The sequence below is a fragment of the Arachis ipaensis genome, chromosome B05 (assembly GCF_000816755.2).
Source record: "Arachis ipaensis cultivar K30076 chromosome B05, Araip1.1, whole genome shotgun sequence".
In the NCBI taxonomy this organism is placed as follows: domain Eukaryota; kingdom Viridiplantae; phylum Streptophyta; class Magnoliopsida; order Fabales; family Fabaceae; genus Arachis; species Arachis ipaensis.
The window spans coordinates 16805275-16829209 of record NC_029789.2 but is presented as its reverse complement, the minus strand read 5'-3'; the positions used below and the strand labels follow the sequence as shown (position 1 = coordinate 16829209).

Genomic DNA, 23935 nt, shown 5'->3' with positions numbered 1-23935 from the left:
GTTTGCCCATCGATGGAGAGCCCGTTAGTGGGTGCCTGACTGACTTTGAGAATCTGATGGAGAACAGAAGACCCGCATGGGTGTGGTTTCGCGAGTTATTTAGGGAGTTACCTCCGCAGAATAAAGTCAAGCAGATGACAGTGTGCTACACATGGTTCCATGAGAGGTTTCGGATTCTCCCAGCAGATGCTAGTGAAGAGACCATGCGTATATACGCACGTGCCTATATAGGCCACAGATGCCTAAGGTTCATTCCCAGTTTGCCGAGTACAAGCCACCGAGTCAGGATGTTCAGCCTCAGTTGCTGGTTGATCTGAATGAGCCTACAGCTTCTCCATCTGACCCATGGTTCGCGTTAGGAGGGACCCCAGCATCAGCATTCAGCGCCGTTTCGCCACAGACATCCGCAGGAGAGGCTGCTCAGTGACCAAGGAGGATACGGCGTCCTCCTTTGTGTGGCACCGGAGGTCACCTGCTTGGTCATTTCGACGATGACAACAGTGACACCATCGAGGATTTTGATTAGCTATGTGTCATTTTTACATTTGGTGGGAACTATGTTCCATTATGTTCTTAGTAGCATCTTTAGGGTTTTCTGTTTCAGACTGTTGTTATGTAGTATTAGACATGTATGTGTGATATATATGTTCTAGGAACTATGGTTATGAACTCATTTGTCACAACTATTAAGCTCATTCATAAGCATACCAAAGTGTTTCAATTAAGCATCTAAAATAAAAGGAGTTAAACAGACGAACTTAATACAGTGAACAAACTAACGACATTCATTCACTGAAGACCTAATATTATTCAAATTAAGCATTCCTAATACAACTTAGACAACAACAACAAGATCATAAACGTCATAACATCTAACCATCACCGGCAGTAGTATGTCTTCGCTGGTCACAGTTCCTCCGCGTATGACCAGGCTGACGGCAGAGCCCACAGCGCTTTGGGCGGTTATCAACAGACTGATCCATGCTACCGTGAATCCTGGTTGCCTTCAGACGTCCTTCCCTTGCACGCCTCATGTTAGGATCAGGAATGACTGTTGGGCCAGCATATGGGGCCATAGGCCTTCTGGGATAGGCAGAACAAACCCTTGCTTGTACACGTTGAAGACCTCAGTCATACGATGCGCGAGTGGGCGCAACATGCAATGGCATGACAATATGGATAATGGAGCGCCTGAAAGTGGCCACAATCGCATGTGTGATCCTTAAGGGAAACTCGATAGCTACCTAGCGAGAAGTTTCCGGTCGGTGTTGTCTCAGCCACCGTGTACCCGGATTGGTGCCTGTCGTATAATGTGACGGTGAAGCACCTGGAGTCTCTTATGTTCCGATCAATAGCCTTCACCAACGCCTGACAAAATTCATGCCCAGATCCCAGTTGTGCCTCCGCTGTTTGTCTGCGGACCACGAATAGCTCAGCAAGCCTCCCGTAAGTTGACTTAACCAACGAAGTGACTGGGAGGTTGCGAGTTTCCTTTAACACGAAATTCACACATTCACTAATGTTGGTTGTCATATGCCCAAACCGTCTACCGCTATCCTCATGTTGGGTCCACTTGTCATACTCCATCCGATTGGCCCAGTCACACATGGCCGGATTCTCAGTCCGCATGATGTCAAACCAGTAATAAAACTTTGCTTCAGTTTTTACCTAGGCAACATTCACCAGCATCCTCCTTGCATCTTTACCTTTGAAGCTCAGGCTAAAATTCGCAGCCACATGACGAAGACAGTACGCTCGAAAAGCACGTGGAGGCAGCCAACCATTCTCGGGGGCCTCAAGTGCAGCCTTGATGCCATTATGCCTGTTAGAGATAACAAGGATACCCTCCTGCGGCGTCACATGCGATCGTAGGTTGGACAAGAAGAATGACCATGACTCCGCATTTTTTCCCTCCACAACGGCGAAGCCTATCGAGAGGATGTTCGAGTTCCCATCCTGCGCTATCGCCAACAGTAACGTGCCTCCATACTTGCCATACAAGTGGATACCGTCAATACTCACGAGGGGCTTGCAATGCCGAAAGGCCTCGATGCAGGGTGGAAATGTCCAGAAAAGATGATGAAAGTACACCGTTGACTCATCGACCTGATCCCCAAGTCGAACAGGAGAGGTCTTCAACACAGTGACTGTCCCAGCCATGGTCGACTGTACCCCTAGCATCCAACGTGGCAACTCAGCATACGACTCTTCCCAATCTCCATATATTTGTGCTACTGTCTTCTGTTTTGCCATCCAAACCTTCCTGTAACTAGGCCTGAACCCGTAATCGGCTTCTGTTGCTTGTTGCAAGACCTTTACCGTAACCGCAGCATCTGCCCTAACCAACAGAAAAATCCTCGCACAGATAACGTGGTAATCCAGCTGACGGTGATCACTAGAAATAGAGGTGGCCAAGCAAGTGTGCGGATCGTTGTACCTCCTAACCTCCCAAGTGCCCTTTCGTGCACGAAGCGCTATGCGAATCAACCAACTACAACCCTTGCCGAACTCCTTGCATTTTCCATGATACTTCAGATGATCTGATTCCAAGACTCTGTACTCAACACCTCGACGGATGCTATAGTCCTTCACACTCAGAACAACTTTATCTTTATTCTGGAATGATTGCCCAATCTGAAATTCTGTAGAAAAACCCCTAACTGTAGCACCTCCGTCCGCCTGTTGACCCAGAGCCTCCAAGTTTAGAGTGGAGAAGTGTGGAGGGTACTGCTATGTGCCAGAAATTGAAGGCCCATGTTGTGTATGTGGATTGGCACCTGTGTCATCATCGCTGTCCCCAATGATATCTACAGGCTTCTGGTCAGAGTCATCGTCCCGTATTGCATTCTCTACTCGATCAGGTTCTCCGAAGCCTTGAACATCATGAATCATGCCAACACCGGTGTCCACCTCAAATGCCTGATGTCAGACCCCAAGATTCTCCAACAGTACAGAACCAACTGCCTCTGTTCGATCTAAATCAGCCGCGAAGGAAGGGGATGCAACCTGCGGAACAGATGGTCTGGCCGCAGGCATCGAACTAGACGCACCGCCCGCGGCAGTCGAGCTATGAACTGGAGTTGATGTCCCAGAACTATCGACACCAACCTCCAACTTCGCATACAGCTCATGTATTCTGACCTCCGGAAAACTCCTAACACAATGAAGCAGAACCCTAATATCTTCATCAGCCGCTAGCACAAACGTATCATACTTAACACCGGTCGAGACAACTGCGATTGGAATCTTGTAGAATAGCTTCTTCACCCACTTGCTCCCAAATACCCCAAGCTTCTGCAAGATGCTGTTCTTTACATCTGACAAAGTGCTTGATGAACTGATGAATACACTCAATGATTCTCTGTCAGTGAACTTCACACCATATTTTTTGCTTCTTTTAATTTTTTCAGAGCAATGCACTAACACAAGAAAACTCTCTTCCTCACTTGTCACTGTATGATAATGATCTCTTCAGCAGCTTGAATCTTGCTCATATATATATAGAATTCTTCTCCTCATAAACCGTGGAAGCCAACAAGGATTTATGCGTTTAAAAAACCCTTCATAAACCGTGGTAGGTTAGAGGGGTTTATGGTCATATTTCCGCCTTCCTAAACCGTGGTTACCTTCCACGGTTTATGTTCATTCTTTTTCACTCATAAATCGTGCCAGGTTGCAACGGTTTATATGTAACTTCGAAACCGTGGTTAGCTCCCACGGTTTACATAATTATAAAAAAGGATATGCACGTAAGGACTTTGCAAATGTTGCATTCAGGTAAGTCTTTCTCTTTTATTTTATATAAGTACATTACCCCACAAATTGTGTCATATTTCTGAAATATTAAATATAATATTAGGGTAAATTACATAAATAAATAAAATATAGTCTAAAATTATTTAATTATAACATTTTTAAAATGGTTATTATTCATATCCTAGTCCAAAAACACTCAACCAAGCCCAAAAAAAATAAGAGCCCACACAAAAAAGGTGACCTCCTCCACTTACTCGACCTCTAGCAATAAGAGAAGTTCTACCCTACTTATCTGAACAAGCAACGAATTCCTGAAATATCTTTTACAATCTCTCCCCTTTATATAGAATGAAGATCTCAACAAATTTTCAAGAATAAGGGAACGATCATCCATCATCAAAGGTGAAACTACTCTAAAGGTGATTATCTTTCTACTATAAATATACTAACATATTCAATTATATTCAGAACTCAATCTACTAAAAACATGCTTAAAACCCTTGCTAAGTTAAGCATCGGAGTCTCTTGCAGGTACCACCCTCCGCTTTCTCACGAAAAAATCGGATGGTGGCACCTCGGCATCAACACAAGTGATGTTGCTTCAAAAGTTTGGACCTCATTCAGGCCCCAAATCACCGTTTCATGTAACCCTCGAAACATTGGGCCTGAACGTGAGGTCGAGTCCTTCTGAAGTAGCATTGGACTTGTGCTGGTGTCGAGGTATCATCGTCCGAGTTCCTCATGAGGAGGTGGGGGTGATACCTGCAAGAGACTCCGATACTTAAGTTAACAAGGGCTTTAAGTATGTTTTTAGTAGATTGGATTTTGAATATACCTGAGGATGTCAGTGTGTTTAATATTTATAGTAGAAAGATAACCAACATTAGAGTAGTTCCACCTTTGATGATGCATAACCATCCTTTATTCTTGAAAGAGTTGATAGAGGTGTATGTAGACGACATGCTGGTGAAAACCAAGGATGACGCCTGCCTCCTAGACGACCTTTCGAAAGTCTTCGCCACCATAATAGCACACGGGATGAGACTAAATCCCGATAAGTGCACTTTTGCAGTAGAGGCTGGAAAGTAGCTAGGATTCATGCTAACACAAAGGGGGATTGAAGCTAACCCTGACAAGTGTAGAGAGGTCCTCAAAATGAATAGTCTAACCTGCTTAAAGGAGGTCCAGCAGTTGAATGGCCAACTTGCAGCTTTATCCAGATTCTTGGCAAGATCAGTATTAAGATCCTTACCACTTTTTTCCCTTCTAAGAAAAGGATGTCAGTTTGAATGGACTCCTGAATGCGAGAAGGCATTTCAAGAGTTCAAAAGGTACCTGAGCCAACCTCCAATTCTTATCCGGCCAAAAACTGGTGAGGAACTCGTGTTATACTTAACTGTCGCAGAGAAGGTCATGGCAACAGCTTTAATACAAGAAGATGAGGTCAGACAACATCTTGTCTACTTCACAAGCAAGGTGCTACAAGACCCCCGAACTAAAGTATCAAAAACTTGAAAAGTTCGCATACGCCTTAATAGTAGCATCTAGAAGGCTTTGGCCTTATTTTCAATCTCACACCATGAGAGTTTGAACGAACCAACCCATGAGGCATATCCTTCAAAAAACAAATGTTGCGGGCAGAATGGTTCAATGGGCTATAGAGCTATCTGAATTCGACTTGAAGTACGAAACTTGGACTGCCATCAAAGCCCAATACCTCACCGACTTCGTGTCCGAATACGCAGGAGACCAAGAGCAGACCTCCATAACTTGGGAGTTGTACGTGGATGTCTCCTCCAACAAAGTTGGAAGCAACACAGGCATAATACTGGCTAGCCAGAAAGAAACTCAAATAGAAGTCTCCTTGAAATTTGAGTTCCCGACCTCCAACAATCAAGCAGAATATGAAGTCCTAATAGCCGGACTGAAGTTAGCTAAAGAAGTCGGAATAACCAAAGTAATAGTCTTCAGTGACTCTCAAGTCGTGACTTCTCAAATTAATGGAGAGTATCAGGCCAAAGACCCAAATATGAAAAGATACTTAGAAAAAACTATGGAGTATCTTGGGCATTCCCTGAAACCGAGGTCAGACACATAACTCGGGAATTTAATAGCAGAGCAGACGCCCTCTCCAAGTTAGCAAGTACCAAACCAGGGGGAAACAATAGAAGTCTGATACAAGAAATTCTCCAAGATCCCTCAGTCACGAAGGCAGAAACCAAGCTAAACGTATTAGAAGTTTCCAGATTGAACCTCGGACAGATGACTCCTCTGGTCGAATACTTAAAATTCGACATCTTACCGGAGGAACAAAAAGAGGCCAAGAAGATCCGGAGGAAAGCACAGAACTACACTTTGGTGAGAAATGTCCTTTACAGAAGAGGGATATCTACGCCATTGTTGAAGTGCGTTCCAACTTCAAAAACGGAAGAAGTTCTGGATTAAGTACATGGTGGCATTTGTCGAAACCATCTGGGAGCGAGATCTTTAGCCAAAAAGATTGTCCGAGCTGGATTCTTCTGGCTGACCTTGCAAAAAGAAACTGCCGACTTCGTAAGAAAGTGACAACCATGCCAGATGCATGCAAATTTCTACGTCGCTCCCCCAGAAGAACTCATTAGTGTAACTTCTCCATGGCCCTTTGCAAAGTGGGGACTGGACCTACTCGGGCCTTTCCCTCAAGCGCATGGACAAGTAAAATACCTCATAGTGGGATAGATTACTTCACAAAATGGATTGAAGCAGAACCTTTAGCTACCATCACGGCACAGAGAAGTCGGAAGTTTCTTTACAAGAATATCATTACTAGGTTTGGAGTCCCCCACTCCATCACCATGAATAATGGTACTCAATTTACCGACTCCACATTTAGGAACCTGGTAGCCAGTATGAAGATAAAACACCAATTCATTTCAGTAGAACATCCCCAAGCAAATGGGCAAGCTGAGGCAGCCAACAAAGTTATACTGGCAGGGCTTAAGAAAAGACTTCAAGAAACAAAGGAAGCTTGGGCTGAAGAGCTCCCCCAAGTATTACGGGCCTACCGAACTACACCTCATTTTACTACTAGAGAGACACCCTTTCGACTTGCTTATGGCATAGAAGCTATGATCCTTGTGGAAGTAAATGAGCAAAGTCCTAGGGTGAGATTTTACGACGAGGTCGATAACGTTCAAGCTCACAAAGAAGAACTCAAGTTGCTCCCAGAAGTCTGAGAACAAGCCCATATAAGGGAAGCAGCGCTGAAGCAAAGGATGACGAATAGATACAATAAAAAGGTCATTCGAAGAAGCTTCATCCCAGACGACTTGGTCCTAATCCGAAATGATATCGGTGCAAACAAGTCGGGCGAAGGAAAATTTGCTGCAAATTGGAAAGGACCCTACAAGATAGTTGAGGTCTTGGGAAAAGGCTATTATAAAGTGTTAGATCTATGGGGATCCGGACTTTCGAAGTCATGGCACGCTTGCAATATGAAGAGATATTACAGCTAGAAGCGAACCTCACTCCCTGATGTACTCTTTTTCCCGACTTTATGGTTTCCCAAAAAGGGTTTTCATGAAGGGGGTTTTAACGAGGCATCAAAGTAAGGGCTAGGGGTAGAAAAGCCATAAGTCGTTCCCTTAGTAGCAAAAGCACCCTTATGAAACCACATTTCATTAGTCATAATATCTCTTTTCTCTATCTCTTTACTTTTCTCTTTAAAATTTCCATTTATCATTACTATGATACGCACTGACTTAAGCTCAGAAAAGCGCAAAAATCTGTTTGACTGACCTACATGGTCGGCAAGATAAAGCGACAAGGTACAAGTCAATGTAAAGAGGTTATAAAAGTCGATCATGACAAGCTCGGAAGTAAAATAGCTAACGACTTACAAGTCGGATAGCACGAGCAGATCAAAATGCATTGCGAAAATAACCTAAGTTATAAAAACAATTCAATTGGCAAAACTAAATTGAGCGTACGAGGTCAAAGTAATGGAAAACAAAGAGATGCGAAAACTCTTTAGGGAATCAATGATGAAAGTTTGTCATAAAAAGGTTTTCTCAGAACTTAAAAGCTTAAAAAGCTTCACATAGTTAAAACTTTCCGTCCAAGGATCGAAACAAAGGTTTTTTACAAAACCTTGTAAAGGCATTGAATCATTCAACAAAAGTTTTCAAAGAAACGCATCGTCATCACATAAACAGTAAAACGATTACTTTGTTAAAGGTCCTGTCCAAAAAGGACCAGAAATAAAAATTGTTGTTAAAGGCCCTATAAAAAGGACCAAATGTCAAGGAACTACAAGCAAAGTATACAAACAAATATAAAAAGAGTTCATAAAAAAGACCAACAAGCTGGGCCTTAAAATAGCTTCAATCACTTCGGACCAAGAAGGGGGTTCAAATCATCACCAGGAGAGGAAGTCGGAGCTTCAGCCGTGGAAGTCAGAGGGGTCGGAGGCATCTCTTTGGAGGTAGTGGTCAGAACTTCACCTGGATTAGAAGAAGAACTTGGCAAGAACCCTTCCATCCGCTCAGCCTCATGAAGAGGAGATTCAATAATGCGCTGCCTACGAGTCTTCAAATCAGAGTCGGTCTCAGGACGATGAGGAGAAACTATCTCTCCATTGACGACCACTTTATCAGGGTGAAAGGGAGAAAGGTCCAAGTCGGGAGCAATCACTCCGACTTGTTCCTTAAACATCCTAAACATCTCTTCAGAACTCTCAACAATGGAGTCCTCCAAGGCCTGATAGGCCTCCCGATTCAGGTCCAGCTGTTTTTTCAGATCAAGATTATCTGAAAAGAGCCTAACATAATTTTGCTCAGCCTTCTCCTTCAACCCCTCAACCATAGCACATTGACCCATTAATTTTTTCTCCCTCCCCTGGAGTTGGGCAAGCTCTTCTTTCAACCAGGCATTCTCCTCCTGCAGCCTCTTCTCCTCTTCTTGATACAGGACAATCCTCCCTTCAAGGTCATATATGGATTTTTTAGAAGCACTTAAGGGAGCCTTGTCAAAAATATCAAGAAAAGAAGTATAGACCCCGGCTATCCGAATTCCCCCTCGAATCAGAACTTGAAGATGGTTTCAGAGGGAAGCATCATCCATATAAAATTGGCTATATGGAAGGATGTGCTTCCTTGCGAATTTTGGACCATCAAATCCGGCCTCCCCAGCAATAGAGGAATCGGTCTCCGAGGTCTTGCGTTTTTTCTTCTCAGGTTCTGGAGAGGGCTGAACCAGGGGGACAGGGGTAGGAGGAGGAAGAGGAGGAGTAGGAATAAGATTTACCAAAATTGGCCTGGAAGAGGAGGTCCCCAAACCAGACCTATGGGAGGGAAGATTGCTAGAAGTTCCGACTTTCTAGGCGTCAGCTCGAGCGTGGGCCTTCCTCTTCACCTCCTGCACCTTCTGGTTAGCAGCGCTGGACCCACTTTTCACCATTTCTGAAAGAAAGAACAAAGTTGATTAGTATACAAGTTGGAATAAATACAAGTCGGAAGTTATCAAAATTAGCTACAAATAAACAAAAAACTACCTAGTTCGGTCCGCACAAAACTCGGAGAGCCAAGAAGAAATTTCTTGATATCCAGGTTTGGAGCCCTCCCCTAAACCGCTCGAAAAAATTCAACAATGGCCTCATCTACCTCATCCAATTCGGCTAGACCATATTTCTCTACAGGAGAGGTCTCCAACCAGTACAGAAAAAATCGGGGCTCGTTATTTTCATTTAGAAAAGAAGGGTGATGACCCTCTACAGCCTGGATCTTGAAGAAAAATTTTTTGAAATCATGGAATGATTCATCAAAAATGAAAAATACTTTCCGACCTTGAATAGCTCGGAAAGACACCCACTATTGTTTGTTTTGTCTATTTGAAGCACTGAAAGGCTTAGTCAGGTGGAAAAGGTAGAAAAAGATTCGTAAAGAAGTCGGGAAGTCAAGCTCTTGGCTAACGAGTTGGTATATTTTTAGGAAGCCCGAAGAATTGGGGTGGAGTTGGGTAGGAACCTCCCTGCAATGAGATAAAACCTCTATCTCAAAGTCGGAAAAAGAGAAAGTAACCCCCAAGCGGGTGAAAAGGCAGTCATACATGAAAAAGAAGTGGGGTCAGAATCATCAGTCCTCCCACAGCAAACCCGATCCTCAGGGTCTGGTGCTACTAACGCATACTTAGGTTCATCAGCATCAAAGCTATAGATTTTATGGTGTTTTCGGAGTTTGGTTATAAAAACGTTATCCATTACAGAGCTTTCAGAAAGAATAGAGGCATCTACCCATCTCAAGAGAGTCTCAGGGATATGAGAAGACATTTTTCAGTAATGAAGAAGTGTATATAAAAGTGATAAAACTTACAAGGAAAAAGAAACCATAAAAAATAGAGCTCTCGAAGATAAGACACTTTTTTCAAAACAAACAAGAAAAGCAGTCAACGGCGGTAAAAGAAACGATTTTTGTTAAAAAAAAAAAAAAAGAAAATGCAAAAATCCCAGAGTTTCTTACTACAAATAACAAAAACGCATCAAGGATATAAGACCCCTCTCCGACGTACAGTATATCAAGCAAAGATAAAGAAAATACTGTAAAAATGAAAAGAGGGTGCAAAGAACTAATCTTTGTGAAGAAGATAAAGAAGAATCCCAAGTACGACGCTGCAGAATAGCAAAGAGAAAGAGCCCAAGGGTTCGAGTAAAAAAATGAAAGAGCAGAAAGAAGAAACTTCAAAAGGAAGACGAAAGAAAATGAAGAAAAAGGAGGGAAAGGTATTTATAAGGTGCTAGGGGCATTATCGTCAAATGACCCCCTTATTAAGGGAGCGCACCATTACCAATGAAACCGCCCTCCACTCATAGATGCGAAAAGCCAAAGCGACGGGACAGTTCATAATTTGAAATCATGCCTTTTCAGAAACCAAAAATCCCGTCGGTTTTCCGACGTGATTTTAAGAAGCCAACTCGAATATTCCCAAATTCAATACTCGAATCCAACTCACAAAAAAAGATATCGGACTCGAGTAGGGGCACTGTTCATACCCTGACCCAAGTAATAAGCCAGCCCCAAACTAAGCTAAGAGGCCCAATCCAAAAAGATGGCCTTCACTGTTTGTTCGAGCTCCTTAAAGAGCTCGGAGTCAACGCCAACACTTATCTAAGTGAATAACTGTCTCCTAAAATCTCTCACTTACTTCTAGAAGAGATATCCCAACAACCTTAAGATAAAGGGACGGTTATCCATCTTCAGAAATTGAACTATTCCAACAGTGGTTATTGGATCATCATCTATAAATAAATTGATACACTCAGGTAAAATCAAGTTCCAATTTATTCAAAACTTGCTTACCCCTTTACTGACTTAGGTATCAGAGTGTCTTTGAAGGTATTATCCCCCATTCTTCAAAACACACAACTCGGGCGGCAGCTCCCAAACTCGAATAAGTCGAAAACCACCCTCCTTTAACGTTTGGGCCTTCCCTTCGAAGTCCAATCATTCGGTTCTATGTAACTCACGGAATAATATTATATAAGGATGAAAGAAAGTTATTGAATAATTTAATGAATAAGACGGTATTGTATGTAACTTAATTTTAGGAGATGTGAGTAATTGAGTCTTTACTTCTTATGTTAATATTTTTAATTTTGTAGTTTGTTGATTAAATTATCACACGTATATACAAAAGTCTACGCATCCAATAAATGAAAGTATCCAAGGTAGATTGTAGAGGGGTCTTCGCCTTTGTTATCGTCTCAGACTAATATTATTTGAAAGTTGAAACTATTTCTAGAACATATTTAAAGAGACATTATAATATTTAAAGACATTGTAAGAAAAATTAAAACATGGTTACAAATAATACAATTTTGTTTAATACTCATAAGTAGCTTATATATTTATTTAAAATATTACAACTTTATTGTTAAAAAAAAAAAAGCCAAATAACTTGATTTTCTATAAATATTTAATAGTTTATCCGAAGCTATTCTAGTGGGCTGCATCTCATCAAAGAATCTACAAAGATCACCGTTCAATTAAGTCTACTTTGTTGTTTTTGACGGCATTTAGTTAAACTACTTGATTAACCTACCCAGCATGGTCTAGGATCCATTATAATTTTGATGAAGCTTTTGATTATGTATTCAGTAATCTTAATACTTAGTGTTCCAAACAATCATATACTCGTTATGAAACACTTATCTGAGAACGCAACAGTTTTCAGTTGGAAGCCAAATTCAGACCAAAAGCAATTATTACTATTTTATTTGACTTGATAAATGATGATACAGTTGATGATGGTTAAGTTCAGTGCAAATTAGATCTCTTTGTCAATTTGCACCACAATCCATTTTTGGTATGGATAGTTGCCCCGGTAACTAGCTCAACCGAATCGGGGGTCCCCTTCAATTGCACATCAAAGTTCTGTAGCAGCATAGCCAACGCTACAGTGGACTCCATCAGAGCAAATTGGTCCCCAACGCATTTTCGTGGTCCACCACCAAAAGGCAAGAATGCAAAATCCGATATGATCTGATCAAACATTATGTATATCAATCGATAAATAAAACACAACAAAATAAACATTATGAAAAGAGAGAAACCTCGTTTGGATATAAGGCTCCAGGACTTCGAGATGGGTCAAAACCAGCCCATCCTTCAATTTGTTCGTTGGTTCTTTGCACCAAAAACCTCTCTGGTTCAAATTCATCAGGACGCTCCCAAAAATATGGAGATCTATGCAGATTATATACCTGCACATAGGAATATTTAGAGCAGCCAGCCACTTCTAAGGGAGAGTAAAAAACTAAAAATGTAAACTTTGCGAAACATAAAAATATTTGAGAGACAATAAAAAGTCGACTCAAGATAGCTCAAAGTTACTTTATTTTGCACTCTTTAATTGTCGTTGGAATAATTGGATAATCTTAAATGTAATAAATGTGTAATTATAAATATGATATACATGAATTTATAGATGTTAAATAAAATAAAATAATTTTGGTGATTGTCTTCCTAGCATTGTCTGCCAAATATGTACAAAATAAACCAAAATCACAAGAAACAGGCTTTATTTTTTGTTTATAATAAAAGTGGAAGTTAGGAAATATGGGGTACTCTCCAACAGTCCAACACCACTGTCAATGCATCTGCAAAATGTCTGTTTAGTGAACTCCACAGAACACGCAAAAGGCCCACTTTAAAAGATTGCAAATTTGCAATGCTATTCACTAAATAAATTTATTTGCCCACACAAAAAAAAAAAATGTTGGATTTCCTCTTTCAAAGTTATCACCCGTCGATCTCATAGGCAAGGTAGAGAATCAAGATTTTACGTCAGAAAAATAAATTAAATATGTAAACTAGTCTAACCTAATAGAAAATTTGTAAAATTAGTTAACTCATTTAAATTTGTAATATTAAAAGATTTTTAAGAGTTATATCAAAATTCTAACAAGTATAACTGCACACCATTCAATAGTGGAGGAGTATGACTCAGTATGTGCGGGCTTAGTATGCCAAAATGGGTATATAAAACATTTTTTTTATATATAATTCATGCATATGCAGCATCCACTTGCTCACTAAAAAGCAGGTGCTAGAAAAGTTTTACTCACAGAAAGGAAGACATCAGTCCCGGCAGGGATCGCATAACCATCTTTATCACCTTTGTACCCTCCTGAAAAAGTGACGTATGTCCATAGATACATCATCTCAGATGGAAGCAACAAATAAAAAATTATCTAGACAAGAAACATAAATAGTCACATGTTCAGTGACAAACAGAAATCCATCATAAAAGTAATGAATAGGATTAACATCAATGTTTTGGGAAAAAATACTAAAATCACATTAACGGTTTGTTAGAGACTTAGAGGTGCATAGGCTTCATACACGGGTTTCCATTTTCCACTCCGTTTCGACAAGTAATCATTAAAAGTCAAGTCAATACCTGGTAAAACATCGGGTTTGAGTGAACGCCTAATCAGCAAAGGTGGTTGAGGATACAAACGGAGAGACTCCACAACAATAAGTCTAATGTACCTGACACATTATACATGCAATAAATTTCAAGTGTAAAACACCAACTTCAACGCTCAAAGTTAAACCAGATCCCATTTTGTAAGAACTAAATGAATATAAGGTTCACTTGATGTATTTCCTAATAAAATATTGGCTATCAAACAGGTGGAAGCAAGTAAAAATCTGACATGAAATGAGCACCTACTGCAGTTTTTTAAGTGATTCGTAAGTTGGTGTTCCTGTACCCAGCACTGAATCTACCTCTGCTTGAGCCTTCCTCATTTTGTCCGGGTTCTGCAGTGAGTTCAATAATCAGTAAGATGGTATTGGCCAAAGAGAAGAATCTGAAGAGAATCTACAATAACCAAAGATCCAGAATTGTCTTTCACGAACAGGCAATTATATCAACTTTGAGATTAACATACTTGAGATAGAAGGAAAGTTGCCCAAGTAAGAACTGCAGCTGTTGTCTCATGACCAGCAATAAGCATTGTCATTAAATCATCCCTCAACTGTCAAAATGGAGAGAGAAGTAAGAAGTAAACAAAGCATACTATTAACCATGTAGCTTTACCCTATACTTAGCATACTATTAACCATGTAACTTTACCCTATACTTGTATATTTACACCCAAACTAAACATACTATTAATACCTAAAATGTATAACTGGATCAACAGAATTTAAAAGAACCGAATAGTTTCACATGTTTCTAGACAAGGAGATAATGTTGTCAAGACATGATTTTTACCAACTACCCAAAACCAACCTAAGTTTTAGTCAGGAATTCAGGATCGCTTTTTGTGGAAGAGATATACCTGACGATCATCAACATCAGCTCCTCGCATATCAACCAGGAAACGCAGAAGACTTGCATCCTGTAAAAATTTTAAACATTGCGGCATTTATAGAACTCCTATATTTCAGGGAATGAACTGGATAGTTAACATTTGCCATAGACATTAGATCTCATACAAATAAACAGACACCTTCAAATTTAAGTAGTCCCTTTGCTGCAGTTTCTCAACATCAGTTTCCTGCAAATAGAATGTAATCAGGATGATGTTTATGTAAAGTCAACACAATATAATAGCCAAATGCAGATACTATTCGTGCAATCAATCACTGAACCAAAGTATTATCTCACCTGTCTGCTCTCTTTTGCGTTTCTGATAAGTTCATCAAGACAAGCATTGATGATCTTGAGGTCACTTTGAAACTTCCTCTGCCTCGGGACTATGCATGATGTCAATGGAACTTTCCAATATGGAATGTAGAAAGTGGACCTATGCTCGGCTTCAAAAAGAGTGCCATATACTGCCTATAATGGATATAATAGTATAGGGTATGTAAGCTCTCTTAGCTAGGGACAGCAAATGTAGCCTAAAATTCTGAATTGTATGTTCATACATTGAATAAACAATCAGTTAATTGCTGAAAATATGACAAAACTTTAGCTGTCTACTTATATTAATCATGACAATTCTGTTTGTTTTCTACCCACATAATTGTTTCTAGAAATTCTCTCTCAAAAACTATACAAAAGATTGAGCATACATATTAAAATGAAAGAAATATAAGAAAGAACAGCAGCATTTCTATTTGCATTTTATACTGTAGGCAACATCGATGTCATATACTTGAAATGTATAAACCTTTTGTCAAACCTTAATAACAGGAGATTCTTTGGTGACAGAACCAAAATCATAGTTGAACACACCAAGCCCAATAATATCAAGAGCCAAATTAGAAAACTCCGCCTCAAGATCTAATTCAATCAACTTCTGTCCATCATTGCCCTCTTGTTCAAGATGCTGATTGATCTTTGATATTGTTCTTTCTGAGCAAGTTCTGAATATTTTGACCATGGCTTCCAAGTACGAGGCATGGAAACCCGGAGCAATAACTGAAATATTCATGAATACCCAGTTAAGCTTCAGGTTACATTCATAAAACTCTTGATAATATTACCATGACAGATTAGTGGTGTTAATCCAGTTCAGGACAGCAGTCCACCAATAGAAAATACTAGCTCCATTCACCGATTTGAGAGTTATATCTGACAGCATATTTGTTGAGATTATTTAGGCATGAGACTTTTGAGTGCTAGAGGCTCTTTGGCAATTCTTTTGGGATATGTAACACAGTAGAAATAAGGGGGAAATGGAAAAGAAAGAAAATAAATACAGTTTGCACACCTCTTCTTCTTTGCTTCCAAGTATCAAGGTCCGCAGGTATGAGTCCTTTTCCCATTATTGGCTCTAGGATATCAGCAAGTACTCCCTAATTATTTTAGTAAACAAGCAGAATAGAAACTAGAGAGAATTAGAAAATGTTTTTAACTATAGTATAGAAAGCACTTCAAAGAAAACCAACAAATTCAAGCTCATAAAAGTACAACACATGTTCTACAACCTCTTCGTCAATACTTTAATGGATAACCAGTTACAAACTTCACAATTCATATGTTTATCCTAACCCTTGCAGGATATACTACAGTAATTAATTTATTATTAGAAATGCTAAAGTAGTAGCCACTACTGTTACAATGGATCCTCAACCCGACCGATTTGGGCAATACTGCAAGGTACTAATCACAATGAACATATTCAATACCAGAATATCATTTTAACAAATCTATAGATAAAGGATTGACCCTAGCATAACAAGAGACATGTGGGTACCTTGTCATAAGAGAATGCATTTTCTCGCAGAATGTGTCTTGCAACTATGGGATCCGATACAACAACAAATGCTTTGGGCCCAAACGCAAGTTTGTAAACAGAACCGTGCTGTCACATTCAACAACATCTTGAGAGGATAATTAAAACTAGCAAAGTCAACTGAGATGAAAACAATGGAAACACAAGTAATTTGAGCACCCTATGCCATAGATTCTCGTACATAATAAGCCTACTAACTCTGATTCTGAAACGTAGAATTTTAAGTAACTGAAAGTGTGAAGTAGGTACCTCCAAGAACCAATCGTATAGCGAAAAAAAGAGAGGTCGACCAAAGAGATCGGTGACAGCACCTTCAGCAATTGGCATGGACCCTATGCTTCCACCGCTGAGGAAGTTTGTAAGCAGGTTGCTAGCATTATCCAGCAGGTTTCTGTTTGATTTGCGCTGCTTATCAGTGTTAAAAGATTGGCATCTACGTCATCCACAATAAACAACCGTTAATTAACTAAAACCTCAATTGATTAACACATAATCCTCGCGAACATTAGACAGAAATATCAAATATCAATATTATTACTAAATTAACAAAGTCCAGGTGGTACCTGATAGTGAGCGGGAAATGGAAGGCGGTTGAGCGAAGAAGCGGTTTCTGTGTGTGTAAATTGAAAGTAGTGAAGGTTGAGGTGTGCGAGAGTACCATAGCCATGGTGGTTGGGTGCACACTGCACGGTGAAGTTGCCAGTTGACAGTTGACACTCACTGTTGTGTTGTTTATTGATTTATTGATTTTGGAAATGGGAAGTGGGAAGTGGGAGAATGAAGAAGGATGAGGTGGAAAGTGAAAACCACCATCACCACCATGTGTGTCCTGTTATGGTTACTTGCAAAACTCACTTCATTGGATATTTTCATTTTTTCGGATTACTCTCCGTTGGCCCGGGCGGTGCCAAACTCCATTCAAATATTTTTCTCTTTTTTTAAACGATGGGTTCATATAAAATAATAATTTAATTAAATGTAGACGCTAGGAAATGGAGTCCCTCGCCTGACATATATAAACCCAGTTATCGTGGAAACGAAGACTAATAAAAGTGAAAAACAATAATGAGCCAATTTGGAAGGGTTCAAAAGTAACTTTTTTGAGCTTTTGACTTATGAAATGTAGTATTATTAATGTCTGGTGCAATTTTCAAAACCAAATTGTGACTTTCTAAGAAGTTATTTAGGAACTTATAGAGAAGTTAAAAAAATGACTTATCTCATAATACTACTATTTTTTTATCACATTTTTATAAAATAAACACTTTTAGAATTAAAAATTCAAATACAAAATAACTTATTTATAAGTTACTTTTAATATAGTCATTTATTGTTTAAGCTATTTTTTCAAAAGGAGCTTAATTAAGCTATTTATCTAAATTGGGCCTAATTAATACTTAAAAAAAAAAGCGGTGGATATGTTATGTCATTGGGAAAGTATGAGGAGCCAATGAAATATTTGTATAATGTGTACAATGGAGGATTAGGGAGTATTAGAGATATAACCATTAGTGTTACCTTTTGTCATCAGCTGAAGCTTTTGGGATGAGTGGTATCATGACATGGTATTAGAGCTCTGGATCCGAGAGGTCAAGAGTTCAATCCGAAAGGAGCTTTTGTAACTCAATAGTCCATTAGCTCTCTACTCTATGTCATTTTATCAATTTATTGCATAAAATATAATGTTTATGCTTACATGTACCGTTACTTTAATTATTGGGACGTATCTATTTATAAAAGATTATTATGTAGATAATAACTTTTAGAGCAAAAATTCACCTATTTTAGTATGATTTGTGATAAATAAAAAGTAATTAATAAATATTATATAAAAACTTAATAAATAATAAATATTTTATTGTCTAAAAAGGCATCATTTTCATCTTCATGTGATAGTAATAAAACACGCACTATTATAGATAACTGTTGTGATAAAATTGAATTGAATGTCAATTTATGAGATTGGGCGACTAACCTTTCCTATGCTGAAGGAATAGCTTTTCAAGGCAAAATGAAAGTAAATGAAGGTTGAAAACAAAGGCTTGTCACCAGTATAAATAGGTGAAGCCTGCTTGTTTTTAGACACAACAAAAGTAATAAAATCTTCTCTCCCTCTTTTATAATACAATTCTCACTCTTACTTTATTTTACAAGTATTTTTGAATACTCTTCTCTCGCACTCTTTATATTAATATTAGTAAATATATTAATCATCTTTATTATATTGAGATAGTAATTATGGTATTAGAGTCTTCTACTTATACTTTTATATTTACTTTACAACACGTTATCAGTACGAGACTCTGATCAAATTTTAGGAAGACTCCAGGTAACAAATTTTTATTATGTCGAAACTCTCTCATCTTGAATTTAATGCTCTTGATATATCTGGAAATAATTATTTATCATGGATACTAGATGTTAAAATTCATCTTGATTTAATGGATCTTGAAAATACTATTAAGGCTGAAAATAATGCATCCCAGAAGGATAAAGCCAGGGCCATGATCATGATTTTCCTTCGTCGTCGTCTTAACGAAGGATTGAAAAATGAATATCCCACATTAAAAGATCTTGCAGATCTGTGAAAAGACCTTAAAGAAAAGTATAATCATCAAAAGACGGTGATAATTCCTCAAACTCGATATGTTAGAGAAAACTTTATCGACCTTCCATGCCTCGAATGTGCTCCTGTAGTAGCAATCGAGAAAAAGGATTTAAAAAATATTCTGAGCTAAGTTCTTGCTTTCTTGTTGCTGAATACAACAATAAGTTGCTCTTAAGAAATCATGAAGCGCGCCCAGCTGGCGCCGCCCCATTTCCTGAAGTAAATGTGGCAAATTATAACCCCAGAAGAGGTAAATGGCAAGGTTTTAGCAACAAGAAAAATTATAGAAGGAGAAGAAATTATATTCAAAAGAGAGGATCTCACCAGAAGTGGGATAAAGAAAGAAACAATGGGCAAAGTAAATCAATTGAGGATAAATGCTTCCGTTGTGGTGGAAAGGGCCATTGGTCACGTACCTATCGTACCCCAAGGCACCTAGTTGATCTTTATCAAGCATCCTTGAAAATGGATGACAAAGGAAAGGAAACAAATTTTGTTTCAAATGATGAAAATTCCACCACTCATTATGATATATCTAATTTCTTTAAGGATTCTGAAGGAAATATTGGCTATTTGATCAATGATATAATAGTTTGATATGTGTATATGTTTGTTAAAAATTCATGTGAATAATTTTGCTGTGCATGTACTTCTACTCATTTTATTATTATTATCATTTGTTTTTGAAGAAAAATGGCAAGGACATATTCTGAAGATATTTGCCTTGCGGATAGTGCAAGTTCGCACACTATTCTTAAAAGTACTATATATTTTACCCATTTTGTGCCAAAAGAAGAATATGTTAATACTATTATTGGCTCAGGCAATGTGATAGAAGGCTCCGGAAGAGCTATAATTTTGTTTCCTGGAGGAACAAAATTTATAATAAATAATGCACTATTATCTACCAAGTCTCTGAGGAACTTGTTGAGTTTCAAAGATATTTGCCGAAATGGATATCATATTGAAACAATGAAGGAGGAAAATCATGAGTATTTATGTATCACAACTCATGATTCAAATAAGAAAGTTATACTAGAAAAATTACCCTCACTTTCATCTGGGTTGTATTATACCAAGATTAGTGCAGTTGAATCACATGCCACTGTAAACCAGAAGTTTACTAGCCCAAATGAATTCATAACTTGGCATGATAGATTGAGTCATCCGGGAACAACCATGATGAGGAGAATTATTGAAAACTCCCATGGACATTCACTAAAGAACCAGAAGATTCTTAAATCTAGTAAATTTTGTTGTGCTGCATGTTCTCAAGGAAAGTTAATTTTAAGGCCATCACCAGTAAAGATTGGATTTGAGTCCCCTGAATTCCTAGAAAGGATTCAAGGTGATATATGTGGACCTATTCATCCACCATGTGGATCTTTTAGATATTTTATGGTCCTAATAGACACATCTTCGAGATGGTATCATGTGTGCTTATTATCTTCTCGCAACCTGGCGTTTGCGAGATTACTGACTCAAATTATTCGATTAAAAGCACAATTTCTAGAAAATCCAATCAAAGCAATTCGTCTTGATAATGCTAGTGAATTTACTTCCCAAGCTTTTGATGCTTATTGTATGGCTAATGGAATAAGTGTTGAACATCAAGTAACTTATGTTCACACACAAAATAGGTTAGCAGAATCGCTTATTAAACGCCTCCAATTAATTGCTAGACCATTGCTTATGAGAACAAATCTCCTAACCTCGGTTTGGGGACATGCTATTTTATAGGCCGCAGCACTTATTCGTTTGAGGCCAACGAGTTACCATCAGTTCTCTCCTATGCAATTAGCATTTGGCTAGCAACCAAATGCTTTCCATTTAAGAATATTTGGGTATGCGATATATGTTCTCATTACACCACCTAATCGCACCAAAATGGGACCCCAGAGAAAATTGGGAATATATGTTGGATATGATTCTCCCTCTATAGTGAGGTATCTTGAGATACAAACTGGAGATGTATTTAAAGCTCGGTTTGCGGATTGTCATTTTGATGAATCAAAATTTCCAACATTAGGGGGAGAGAATAAGCTTCCTGAAAAGGAACTTAATTGGAATGCATCATCGTTGATGCATTTAGATCCTCGATAAGGGCAATATAAACTAGAAGTTCAAAAGATTATACATTTGCAAAGAATAACAAATGAATTGCCTGATGCATTTTCCGATACAAAGAGGATAACCAAATCTTATATACCAGCGGAAAATGCCCCAATTCGAATTGATGTCCCAGTAGAACAAGTAGCCACTGAAGCAAATTCACGCCAGAAACGTGGCAGGACGGAAAATGCCCCAATTCGAATTGATGTCCCAGTAGGACAAATAGCCACTGAAGCAAATACATGCCAAAAGCGTGGCAGGCCTGTCGGTTCCAAAGATAAAAATTCTCGAAAGAGAAAAGATGTAAATACTATTCCTGTTGAAAAAGACACAGTAAAGACACCTGCAGTTGTCTAAAATTCTGATATAATTTTAACGCCAGAAGACGTTCAGGTACCTGAAAATTGTGAAAATGATGAGATCTCGATAAATTATGTCTTTACAGGAGAGAAAGGGGACCGAAATAAGACAATTGTCAATGAAATATTTGCATATAATGTGGCGTTAAATATCATGCATGAAAATAAGGATCTTGAGCCAAGATCAGTCGAAGAATGTCGACAAAGGAATGATTAGCCAAAATGGAAAGAAGCCATGAAGGCTAAGTTAGACTCACTTGCAAAACGTGAAGTCTTTGGACCTATAGTCCGTACACCAGAAGATGTAAAACCTGTTGGATATAGGTGGGTATTTGTGAGAAAACGAAATGAGAAAAATGAAATTGTGTGCTATAAAGTCCGACTTGTGGCACAAGGTTTTTCACAAAGGTCTGGTATAGATTATGAAGAAACATATTCCCCTGTAGTGGATGCGATAACATTGCGTTATTTGATCAGTTTTTCTGCATATCATAAACTGCATATGTATTTAATGGATGTGCTAACAGTCTACTTATACGGCTCATTAGATCGAGATATCTATATGAAAGTCCCTGAAGGACTAAAGATATCTAAACCATCCAATGAATATTCGCAAGGGTTATACTCAGTCAAATTGTAAAGATATTTATATGGTCTGAAGCAATCTGGACGAATGTGGTATAATCGTCTTACTGAGTATCTGGCCAAAAATGGATTCAAGAATGATGATATCTGTTCATGTGTTTTCATAAATAAATATGCATCTGGATTTATTATAATTGTTGTGTACGTTGATGACTTAAATATCATTGGGACTCCTGAAGAGATTCCAACAATTATAAAAACTCTAAAAGAAGAGTTTGAGATGAAAGATATTGGAAGGACTAAATTTTGCCTCGGCCTGCAGATCGAGCATATAAAAAATGGGATCTTTATTCATCAAACAACATACACAGAGAAGATCTTGAAAAGATTTTATATGGATAAGTCACATCCCTTGAGTACTCCAATGATCGTAATATCTTTGGATGTGGAGAAGGATCAATTCTGTCCTAAAGAAGAAAATGAAGATATCCTTGGTCCTGAAGTACCATATCTTAGTGCCATTGGAGCGCTAATGTATCTTGCTAATAATACACGACCCGATATATCATTTGCTGTGAACTTACTAGCAAGGTATAGTTCCTCTCCAACCAGAAGACATTGGAGCGGAATCAAGCAAATCTCTCGATATCTTCATGGAACGGTTGATATGGGATTGTTTTATCCCTATGGATCCAAGTCACAATTAGTTGGATATGCAGATGCTGGATACTTGTCTGATCCACATAAAGGGAGATCTCAAACAGGATACTTATTCATATATGGTGGTACAGCTATATCATGGAGGTCCACGAAACAGACGATAGCAGCAACCTCCTTTAATCATGCTGAAATACTAGCGATTCATGAAGCTAGTCGCGAGTGTTTTTGGCTAAGAAGTCTGATCCAATATATTCTGTCATCATGTGGACTGATTCATCATAAGATAGATCCAACTGTCCTGTTTGAAGATAATAACGCATGCATTGCTCAACTTAAAGGCGGGTACATCAAAAGTGATAGAATTAAGCATATTTTTTCTAAATTCTTCTTCACCCATGATCTTCAAAATCAAGGGACAATTGATGTCCAACAAATTCGCTCAAGTGACAATCTGACAGATTTATTCACAAAGTCCCTCCCAAAATCCTCCTTTGAAAGATTGGTACATGAGATTGGGATGTGCCGATTTCGAGACATTAAATGATGTCGGTAAGAGGGGGAGACTGTACTCTTTTTCCTTTGGTCAGATTTTTTCATTGGGTTTTTCTTGACAAGGTTTTTAATGAGACAGTCCCCATCACTAAAGGATATTGTACTCTTTTTCCTTCACTAAGGTTTTTTTTCACTGAATTTTTTTTAGTAAGGTTTTAACGAGGCATAATTCTAAATGAGCATCCAAGGAGGAGTGTTGTGATAAAATTGAATTGAATGCCCATTTATGAGATTGGGCGACTAACCTTTCCTATACTAAAGGAATAGCTTTTCAAGGCAAAATGAAAGTAAATAAAGGTTGAAAACAAAGGCTTGTCACCAGTATAAATAAGTGAAGCCTCGCTTGATTTTAGACACAACAAAAGCAATAAAATCTTCTCTCCCTCTTACTTTATTTTACAAGTATTTTTGAATACTCTTCTCTCGCACTCTTTATATTAATATTAGTAAATATATTAATCATCTTTATTATATTGAGATAGTAATTATGGTATTAGAGTCTTTTACTTATACTTTTATATTTACTTTACAACAATAATAACATACATAACCAATTTTATTTTGTTTCGTACTGTC

At 38.5% G+C, this 23935-nt stretch overlaps 2 protein-coding genes across 2 annotated transcripts; both read right to left on the bottom strand.

Annotated features, from left to right (window-relative positions):
* LOC107640260 lies at positions 1669–5171 on the bottom strand. The gene is made up of 4 exons (XM_016343798.1): positions 5092–5171; positions 2962–3337; positions 2812–2919; positions 1669–2727 (listed from the first exon to the last, which is right to left on the bottom strand). Exons 1-4 carry the CDS (start codon positions 5169–5171, stop codon positions 1669–1671), a joined length of 1623 nt encoding a protein of 540 aa, XP_016199284.1.
* On the bottom strand, positions 11856–17375 carry LOC107643131 (cytochrome P450 97B2, chloroplastic). Its single transcript, XM_016346701.2, has 14 exons — positions 17047–17375; positions 16733–16916; positions 16445–16552; positions 15959–16043; positions 15428–15666; positions 14908–15081; positions 14750–14797; positions 14579–14638; positions 14186–14272; positions 13966–14054; positions 13690–13781; positions 13355–13416; positions 12341–12490; positions 11856–12269 (listed from the first exon to the last, which is right to left on the bottom strand). The coding sequence occupies exons 1-14, from the start codon at positions 17148–17150 to the stop codon at positions 12045–12047; spliced, it is 1707 nt and encodes a 568-aa protein (XP_016202187.1). The 5' UTR covers positions 17151–17375; the 3' UTR covers positions 11856–12044.